Genomic DNA, 10,049 nt, shown 5'->3' on the forward strand with positions numbered 1-10,049 from the left:
GAGGCCGCGCGCTTTCCGCCGTCCGGAGGGGAAGCACCGCGGCGGCGGCGGGCCGTCGCCGCCGCCGCCGCAGAGCGCGTCGCAGAGGCCCGCCGGGCCGCAGACGTAGACGATGACCGAGCCCCGCGGCGGCGGCAGGTGGCGCTTGAGCACGCCCCTGTCGACGCGGCCCCGCTCGCCGCGCCAGCCCGAGTCCGCGGGCTCCCGCGAGAGCACGTGCGTCACGACCAATTTGCCGCCGTGGGCCGCCGCGAGCGCGTCGAGGTCGCCCTTGTTGAGGATCGACGCCTTCGTCCGCGAGCCGTAGACGAGGCGGACGCGCGTCGCCCGCCCGCGCCGCAGGACCCGCTCCAACGCCTGGAACGCCGTCGTGATCGCCGTGCCCGCGCAGACGAAGGCGACGTCGTCGGCGGCGGCGAGGAAGCGCTGCGCGTAGTGGCCCGGCGGCACGTGGCGGAACTCCAGGAAGTCGCCCACGGGCATTTCCGCGAGGTGCCGCGAGAGCTTGCCCGCCTCGTAGACGCGCACGTTCAACCGAAAGCTCCCGACGCCCGTCGTCGCCATGGGCGTGTAGGGCCGCACGAAGGCCGCGCCCGTCGCGGGGTCCCGGCCGCCGCGCGCGAGGACGCACGGGATGTACGCGTCGCCGCAGCCGAGCGGCGCGGAGGGGTCCGGCAGCCCAAAGGTCAATACGACGACCTCCGCGTCGACCCAGACGCGCTCGAGGAGCGGCGCGGGGGTCCAGGCCTCCGTGAACTGGCACGCCGGGCCGGAGGGCTGCGTTGGTAACGGATGTGTACCCTTGGAGAAGACGCCCCAGGGCAGCTTTAACTTGACGAGCCTACTTTTTCCAGAGGGCAGCTCCGGCGCGACGCGACGGCGCATGTTTTGGAGACGTGTCCGCGCTCGCTGCGGCGGACGCCGCTCAAGGTTTGTTCAACGCCTCCGACGCGGGAGCGCGGCGCGCTCCATCGTGAGTTACGAGGGGCATCTTGCCGTCCAGCTCGGGAGCCTGTATCTTTTTGTTGCATGGCTTGCAGTGCCCATAGCGCGGGCTGCTGCGTTTGGGCTGCGGTGCCGCCGCATCGGTGCTCGCCGCGCGCCGCGGCCATGGCGGGCCGCAGCCGGTGACCTCCGTGCGCTCCTCTCGGCGACGCACGCCTCGCGCGTCCGCTCCTCGGAACCCAGCCCGCACCCGTCCCGATGGCAACGGCGGCGCAGTACGCCCGCGACGGGCCGGGCACCGCCGCGAAGCGCGAGGCGCTCCTGGCGTACCTGCGCGTGTCGCAGCACACGCTCAAGGAGGCGTCCAAGACCGAGTACGCCGCGAACCACTACGACGAGCTCGCGGCCGTCGGTGGGGAAATCAACCACTGGTTTGGGACGCCCCGACCAAACTTTGAAATTCTCTAGCTCGGTCAAATCGAAGTCGATTCGGCTGATTTTTGGACGAATCGATCGCTCATCGAGTTCTCGAAGCAGAGCCGAAGAGGCTGGTCAAAAACGTTCGATTACACAGGCGGCCGTCGGCCGGTCCCTCGAGCGCTGCGTCCACAACGTCGTCGAGGGTTTGACGGAGGACGGCGCGGACGACCGGGGCGTCACGCCGGGCACGCGCAAGGTCGGCTTCGTGGCGCGCCGGGGTCCCAAACGGCGTTACGAGAGCTTTCCGAAACCGTCGCCGCCGTAGGTCGCGCCGGACCCGGACCTGCAGTCGACGGCGCACGTGTTCCAAAAGGCGCTGAACGCGCCGGGCACGACGGACCGCGTCGTCGAGGTGCCGGGCCTCTGGCCGACGCTGAGCGCCCGGCTGGGCTACTTCTTCGACGAGTGGTTCGGCACGCGCACGGGCCAGTTCCTCGCGATGATCGCGTGAATCCGTGTGCGAATCAAACTTTAAACTCGGCGCGTCGATTTGTCGGCCGCGTCGACGTGGCTCCTTGTTGGACGAGTCGTTGTCCCTCGTCGAGCGCTCGACGGCGCGTACGAAACGTCGGAAACCGTCGCCTACGCAGGCGCTCACGCTGCTCACGGTCATCGTCGGCGCGCTGTCGCTCATCGCCGTCGACGGCGCGAAGAACGTGCCCCAGGGCATGTGGCGCGCCTGGACCTACATGGCGGACCCGGGCACGCACTCGGAGGCGCGGGGCACGGGCTTCCAGTTCGTGTCCATCGGCATCGCGCTCGCGGGCATTCTGCTGATGGCGGCGATTCTCGGTTTCGTGGTCGAGGCGATCCAGGCGAAGATGGACGAGCTCAAGCTGGGCATTTCGCGGGTCGTCGAGAGCGACCACTCGCTGATCCTGGGCTGGACCCACGAGACCGTGCTGGTCATCGAGGAGATCTGCATCGCGAACGAGTCGGAAGGCGGCGGCACGATCGTCGTCATGGCGGACCGCGCGAAGCCGTCGATGGAGCAGGAGCTGTCCATGCAGCTCGGCGGGCCGTTGGCCATGCGCCAGCGCCTGCGGGGGACCAAGGTCGTGCTGCGGAGCGGGTCGCCCGTGCTCGTGCAGGATCTGGCGAAGGTGTCCGCGGAGAAGGCGCGCGCGACGCTGATTTTAGCCGCGCCGGGCGACCCCGACGTCGCGGACGCGCACACGCTGCGCTGCGTGCTCGCCATGCAGTCGCTGAACTACATCAGCGGCCACATCGTCGCGGAGATGCGCGACCTCGACAACGAGCCCCTCGTGCGCTTGGTCGGCGGCGACGTCATCGAGACGGTGACGTCGCACGACGTGCTCGGGCGGCTCATCCTCATGTCCGCGCGCGAGCCGGGCCTGGCGTCGGTCTACTCGACGGTGCTGGGCTTCGACGGCGACGAGTTCTACGCCCAGGCCTGGCCGGCCATCGACGGGCTGTCCTACGGCGAGGTCGCGTTCCGGTTTCCCAACGCGATCCCCATCGGCGTGCGGACGCCGACGGACGAGCTCGTGCTCAACCCGGACTGCGCGCGCGTCTTCGCGCCGGGCGACGAGCTCATCGTCCTCGCCGAGGACAACGACACCTACAAGCCCTGTACGTTTCCGGCGCGGTTCGGGACGCTTCGGAAATCGACGCTGATTTTTGGACGACTCGTGTCCGCTCGTCGAGTGCTCGACGTGTGGACTGTGTGATGCGCGCGCAGGCCCGCCCGTGGTCATCCCGACGCAGCCCTTCGAGAAGCACGACCCGCCGCCCGTCGCCAAGGAGAAGATCCTCTGCTGCGGCTGGCGCCGCGACATCCGCGACATCCTGAAGCAGCTCGACAAGCAGGTCGCGCCGGGGTCCGAGCTCCACATGATGAGCGACACGATCCCCATCAACGAGCGCAACGCGTTCTTGCGGGCCGCGGGCCTCGACGTGCGGCGCGAGCTCACGAACCTGCGCATCGTCCACTTCGACGGCAACACGGCCATGCGGCGGTCGCTCGAGGCCCTGCCCATCGCCGAGTACGACTCGTGCATGATCTTCGCGGACCAGGCCATGGAGACGGAGATGATGCACAGCGACAGCCACGTCGGGCCGCGGCGTCTTCCCGGGACTTCGCCGCGCCGCGACCGCGCCGCGACTCGTAGGTCATCGCGACGCTGCTCCAGCTCCGCGAGGTCCAGCGGGAGCTCATGCAGCGCGCGCAGGGCCTCGACCCGGAGGAGACGCGGTCGTCGAACATCAAGAAGATGGCCGTGATCCGCCAGAAGCTCCAGGAGACGTCGCCGATCATCTGCGAGGTGCGGCGGGCTGCGTCCGGGAATCGACCGACACGTTACGCCTCTCGAAGCCGCTTCGGCTCATGTTTTGACGAGCCGCGCGCGCTCGTCGCGCGCTCGACGCTTGTCCCCCGCGCAGGTGCTCGACCCGCGGACGCAGAACACGATCGAGAAGAACGCGGCCGTCGCCGCGACGTCCGACTTCTGCCAGTCGAACAAGCTCATCGCCCAGATCCTCGCCATGTGCGAGGAGGACCGGTCCATCGAGGCCATCCTGAGCCAACTGCTCGGGCCGGGCGGCGCGTCGTTCTCCGTGCAGTCGGCCCTCCGCTACTGCGCCAAGGGCGAGTCGCTGACCTTCTTCGAGCTCCAGAGGCGCGCCCAGGTCCGGGAGCGGCGTCTCCTCCTCTTTTCCCGCGGCGCGAGCGGCCGGCTCGGGACGGCTTTTCACCCCCGCTCTTTCCCCCGTTCTTTCCCCCGTTCTTTTCCCCCGTTCTTTCCCCCGTCCACCCCCCACCCCCCGCGCCGCCAGGTCTACGAGGAGACGCTCTGCGGCTACCAGGACGCGACGGAGACGGTCATCAACCCGCGGGACAAGAACGCGAAGCAGACGTGGCACGGCCGCGACCTCGTCGTCCTCGCGGGCCGCACGACGACGCAGCCCAAGCGCTTCGAGGGCCGGTCGACGCTGAACAAGTCCGGCGCCGGGAAGCGGCGCTCGACGAACAAGGGGCGCCGCTCGCTCATCTCCGGCCGCCCGAGCCGCGTCGCGACGGTGTACGCGACCGCGGGGCCCCTCGCGGCGCCGACCAAGACGCTGCCCGAGTAGGGCGGTTTCGACGAAGACCCCGAAGATAACCAAAGACCCCTGTTACTTCGTGTTCGGAGTTCACGGGTCGAGGCGTTCGTCGGTTGAGTCCTCGGTTGAGGCCCTCGCATCGCCCTCGCGAGCCCGCTCGAGCCAAACCGGCCTTGACAAGCGAGAGCTGAGTGAGCGAGAGTGGCAAGCGATGGTCCGGGCCTCCGACGCGTACTGTCGGTCTCGGCCCTCGCGGTCGTTCGTGGCCTCTCGCGCTACCCCCGACACTCGAGTCATGTTTAGATGCGCCCAGTATTTTCCGATCAGTTTCGATCCGTACAACCCTGACGGCGAGCCGCTAGAGGTAGAGGACCGGAGCGGCGAACGCGTGCCCGCGGCCGACTTCTACGAGTGGGCCCGGGAGCAGTTCTGCGAGCTCAGCGCGCTGCGCAAGGCTGTTGGTGAGAACCTGCCTGATTCCGTCGACGCCCACGACGCATCCTGCGAAGCGTTCCACAATCTCACGGAGGGAGGGAATCATTTTGACACAATGCCTCATCATCTTCTCCAATTCTTTTGCATGTTAGACAACACGCTCATTCCTAAGATTGTGGCATCTCAACTCTACCGGCATCAGAATATCGTGCGCGACGTCCTTCGGCGGCGCCTGAGCGCCGCGGACCCGCTCAACGTCATCATCAGTTTCCTCGATGTCGACCTGACCCACGAAACCTTCTTGCCTCGCGCCGAACTCCCGGTCGTCTTACAGCACGTCGTCGAGTCGGAGAACGCGCGGGAGGCGCGAATCGACGGCGGCTCGGAGCGAACGTATTCCTTCGTGCGCGTCTACTCCGGCGAGCATGGACCCCAAGCCAAGTTTCGGACGATCCGCCTTAGAAACGGCAAAGTTCGGTTGGAGCAAAGGTGGCAGGTGTTTCGGGAGGGCGAAGAAGATGTCGGATTCTGGTCGAAAGATCGTGCAGTTGCCAGCGACTTCCCCCCCGTCCCGCTTCCCCTGTCCGAATACCATCGGCATTACACCAACCCGGGCGCCGGGCGACATTGGACCAACCCCCCTTGATTGGACACCGGAATGGGGCTAATCTTGAGCATGTTACCTTCTTTCGCCCCGTAGCGCATGATCACACACACAGCTCTAAGCCCCCGCGCCAGTCGGCCATGACCTCCCGGAGGTCGCACCGCTGGTCCAGCGTGCCGCTGTGGCCCGCGCCGTGGACGACGTGGATCGTCGTGTCCCTGACGACAGAAGCGATCCGCGGCGCCTCTTCGGCGGAGCCCACGAGGCGGTCGACGTCGCCGGCGACGACGAGGAGCGGCGCGTCGAGCGACGCGAGCGTGTTCTCGAGCTCCGCGGCGCCGATGCCGAGCGCGGCGAGCCGCGCCTCGAAGAAGGGTCTCGGCGCGTTGAAGCCTTCCACGAAGGGCGGCAGGACGCGTTCAAAGTAGGCCGCGAGCGCGGGCGGGCAGCGCTTCGGGTCCTTCATCGGGTTGTCCCATAGAGTGGAAAGAATGGTTCTAGTCTGCGTCGGATCGCCGACACGCGTCGCGAGGAGCGTGATGGACGTGATCGCGAACTCGAGGTTCGACATGGTCTTCATCCGCTCGGCGAGCTCCGTCAGGTCGCTCCGGCCGAACGACGTCGCGGGGTTCACGGCGACGACGCCCTTCGGCTTCGCGGCGATGCCGACCGCGAGCGCCTGGCAGCCGCCGTAGGACTCGCCGCAGACGTAGACGTCGCGGGTCTTCGACTCGTGTCGCACGAAGGCCGCGACCGCGTCGACGGACCCGCGCCAATCGCTCGCGGCGCCGGTGTCGCCGGCGCGCGGCGACAGGGCGAGGACGTCGTAGTCCGCGCCGAGCTTCGGGAACTGCGCGAAGGCTGCGAGGCAGTTGCCTTCGAGCGGCGGCAGGTAGAGGAGTAAGGGCTTCTCGTTTTGTCGCGGCACGTCGTAGCCGAACTCGACGAGCGGATCGAACCAGACGCCGTAGGTCGTGCTCGTCCAGGCGTATTGCGATGGCTTCGACGGCGTGAAAGCGGCGGTTGTTGTGATGAGGATGACGAGGACGTTGTGCATGTTTGGCCGCCTGCCGCGTTCACGTCTCACTTTGCAGCTCCATGCTTCGGCCGCTTCCGCTTCGGCTCGAACCCGTTCTTGAGGTTTGCAAGTTTATCCATCACCGAGCGTGAGAAGTTTGCAACCCTGCAATTCGGCATAAGCGGGAAGCTTTGCGACCGCCGAATGCGCTATTTCCCCCGGAGATCTGGGGTTCGCGCCATGTTCAGCATGTGTCCTATCGAGGTTCGTAGTACGTACGCATGCCTAGGGTAGACTTACGTGTGCGTACGTTTCAATGCCAGTATCTCGTCAGATCGGCAAACGGAACAGCGTACCTGTCGGCTACGAACGGTCATAGGATCGCATATGCGAGTGGTACCCAGATTTGAAGGATGGTATGGTGTAGACGGCGGTCGGGCTGGGGTTTTTTTTTGTTTTGTAAAATAGAAGAATATTGAGAGGATTCGATTCAGACAAAAATCAAGTAAAACGGCGTCGATTTGACCACGGCAGAGCACACTGAAATTGGAAAAAATTGAAAAAAAAAATAACAGCGCCGATATAGCCGAGTGAGATTGTCAAACAACAAAGAACAACACCCTTACTCCCTTACACGTTCTTCATCTTCGCGTATTCCCCGGAATCGATCCGGCGGAGCATGGAGGACAGCTGGCGGCCCGGCGCAGGCTCGAAGTAGCGCTCCACAGCGCCGGCCTTCATGTGGTTCATCGTGTCCTCCCAGAGGACGCCGGCCATGAGCTGCTCCTTCATCTTGCGCTTGATCGAGTCCGCGTCCACAGCGTGGGGCCGGCCGTCGACGTTCGAGTAGCAGACGCGGCTCGGCGCGCCAAAGGTCGCGGACGCGAGGGCCGTCTCGAGCTTGTCGGCCGCCGAGGCCATGTAGGGCGAGTGGAACGCGCCGGAGACCTACGAACTCGAGGCGTCGCGTCGCGCGCCCCACTCGAAGCGGAAACAGCGTTCGAGATCGCGCGACGAGCTGTCCGCGCCGGCCGCGCGGAGCAGACCCCGACTCGGCGAGCCCGCGGGCGTCGTCGGCGGCGGCGGCGTGTCTCCGCTTGTCGTCGGCGCCCGTCGTCGTCGCGGGCGGCGGCGCGGCGCGGACGGCTCGTCGCGCGAGTGCTTCGCGTCGCGTGCCCAAAAAACATGCGCTCGAAGTCGCGCGAAAACCCCCCCGAAAAAAAAACGACGCCGCCTGCCCGCGGGCTGCACGATGGTCTTGACGCCCGCGACGTTGAGCGCCTTGACGGCGGCCTCGACCTTGGCGATGCCGTCCTTGGAGCCGGACAGCACGCGGCCCTTCGGGAACATCTGGTTCGCGATGGTGACGTCGTCGGGCATGACCTTGACCAGCGCCTCGTCCTCCAGGCCGATGACCGTCATCATGCCCGACGGCGCGAGGTCGCAGGCCGCGCCCATGGCCTCGCCGCGGAGCTTCAGGAGCGTCAGCGCCGTCTCGAGCTCCATGACGCCCGCGAACGTCAGCGCCGAGTACTCGCCGAGCGAGAAGCCCGCCGTGACGTTGCAGCGCGCGACGGCGTCGGGGTCGTCCTTCTCGAGCTTCTTGACGGCGGCCATGGACGTGAGGAAGACGCAGACCTGCGAGTAGCGCGTGTCGTTCAGCTTCTCCGCGGGGCCCTTCTCCACGAGCTCCAGCAGGTCCGTGCCGAAGATCTTACTCGCCTTCTTGAACATGGCCTTGACGCCCGGCGCGGACTTGTAGGGCTCGAGCATGCCGACCTTCTGCGCGCCCTGGCCCGGGAAGAGGAGCGCGTGGCCCTCGCCGGTCGGCGCCTGCGTGGAAACCAAATCTTCAACTCGAATTCCGTGTGCGCGTAATCGAACGGATTCGGCTGTGCTTCGAGAACTCGAGGAGAGCACTCGATTCGTCCAATAATCCGCCGAGATAGAGAGGTTCGAAGTTTGGTCAGGACCCCCACACCGGTCGGCGCGTCGAAGACGGCCGCGAAGCCCGTCTTCTCCTTGGCCGGCTTCTTCTTCTCCTCCACCTCCTCCTCGACCTCCGCGCGGTCCGGGTTCGGGTGCGCCGACTGGCCGTCGTAGGCGAAGAGCTTCGCGGAGACCCAGCCGTCGGCGGCTTGCGCCGACGCGCCGGGCGGCGTCCAGGGCGTCGAGTAGGACACGACGCGGCAGCGCAGGACGCCCGCGCCGTTCTCGACGACGTCGGCGACGTCCACGGTCCAGCCGTGGAGGATCTCGACCTCGCGCTTTGCGCTCGACAGCTCGCGGCCCGCGCGCAGCGTCGCGGATTTCTTGGCAATGCAGCGGTAGCGCAGCAGGGGCTTGCTCAGCTGGTCGCGCGCCTCCGTCGGTTTGCACATGGCGCGAGCGTGGATGCGAGCGTGTTTCTTGGAGTTCTGGCACGACGAGGCGCGAGGTGTCGTGGGCTGCGAGGTGGCGTATGTACGACGCCTCTGGTGATTTTCCAACACGGCTCGATCGGCTCGATCCGCGGCATGGTGAAGAAGGCGACGCTCTGACGGCATGGTGGCCGCGATTCTCTTCGCCGCCCTCGGCGCCGCGTCGTCGACGGCCTTCCTGGCGCCGCGCCGCCCGCCGCCGGCGCCGCGACGGGCCGCGAGCCCCCTCGCCGAGGCGCCGTCGTTACTCAAAGACCTCGCCGCGTATCGGCCGCAGCGCGAGGACATCGTCGCGCTCACGCATCGACTCGGCGAAGCTGAACAGACGGCGAAGACCTGGGCGACGTTCCTCATGCGCCGGCGGCGCTACGGCCTCCTCGTCGACCTCCTGAAACGGGACCGCGCGGCGTACGTCGACACGGCCAGCTGGCTGTGCAACGTCGAGGGCGTGCCCCGGGACCACATGCCGAACCTCGTGCGCGTCGCCGCGCCCGTGGTTGTCGCCGCGCCACCGGGCGACGAGCCGCTCGTCGCCGACTGCGCTCTGCCGAACGCGACGTTCGCGGATTCGCCGTTGGACTCGTTTCTGTTGAAGGTCACGCGCGACTTCTACGCGGAGGAGACCCCCGGGCCCGCCTACCGGAGCGCGCGGCGGGGCATCTTGGGGTTGATGGACGAGATGCGCGTGCTCATGTTCGACGAGGCCGGCGACGCGGCCGCGCAGACGGAGACGGTGCGCCTCGTGCTCCTGGACCTCATGACGCCCGCGCTGCCGCCGTTCTACCGCCTCTTCATGGGCGGCTTCGTGCCGTCGGCGGCGCGCGGCGACCCGGCGTGGCTCGTCGACGCCTTCGCCAAGGTGCCGGCGCTGGGGAAGCCCGGCGAGCGGGTCTTGGGGCTACAAAAGCCGCCGATTTACGCGCCCTTGCTGACGTCCGTCGTCGCGCCCCTCGTCTTCGGCTTCCTCGTGGGGCCGGGCAGCGTGAACCGGCGCGCCGACGGCGAGCTCGGCGGTCTGGTCGTCGAGAAGTGCAAGTTCCTCCAGGAGAGCAACTGCAAGGGCCTGTGCCTCAACCAGTGCAAG

General features: G+C 67.2%; 3 protein-coding genes across 3 annotated transcripts; 1 reads left to right on the forward strand and 2 right to left on the reverse strand.

Moving 5' to 3' along the window:
• Positions 1-2,093: 2,093 nt before the first annotated feature.
• Positions 2,094-5,385, forward strand: AURANDRAFT_67674 (hypothetical protein; the record flags this gene model as incomplete). Its single annotated transcript, XM_009043169.1, has 7 exons — positions 2,094-3,018; positions 3,128-3,498; positions 3,558-3,710; positions 3,829-4,074; positions 4,222-4,385; positions 4,519-5,131; positions 5,191-5,385. The coding sequence occupies 7 exons, from the start codon at positions 2,094-2,096 to the stop codon at positions 5,383-5,385; spliced, it is 2,667 nt and encodes an 888-aa protein (XP_009041417.1).
• Positions 5,386-5,630: 245 nt separating this feature from the next.
• AURANDRAFT_67675 (hypothetical protein) lies at positions 5,631-6,584 on the reverse strand (the record flags this gene model as incomplete). Its single annotated transcript, XM_009043172.1, has 1 exon — positions 5,631-6,584. The coding sequence occupies one exon, from the start codon at positions 6,582-6,584 to the stop codon at positions 5,631-5,633; it is 954 nt and encodes a 317-aa protein (XP_009041420.1).
• Positions 6,585-7,175: 591 nt separating this feature from the next.
• AURANDRAFT_33428 (hypothetical protein) lies at positions 7,176-8,357 on the reverse strand (the record flags this gene model as incomplete). The annotated part of the gene is made up of 2 exons (XM_009043171.1): positions 7,176-7,493; positions 7,797-8,357. Coding segments are annotated over 2 exons (879 nt in total), but the record flags the coding sequence as incomplete, so codon positions are not given.
• Positions 8,358-10,049: the final 1,692 nt, after the last annotated feature.

Source organism: Aureococcus anophagefferens (assembly GCF_000186865.1).
Source record: "Aureococcus anophagefferens unplaced genomic scaffold AURANscaffold_45, whole genome shotgun sequence".
NCBI classification, from domain to species: Eukaryota; class Pelagophyceae; order Pelagomonadales; family Pelagomonadaceae; genus Aureococcus; species Aureococcus anophagefferens.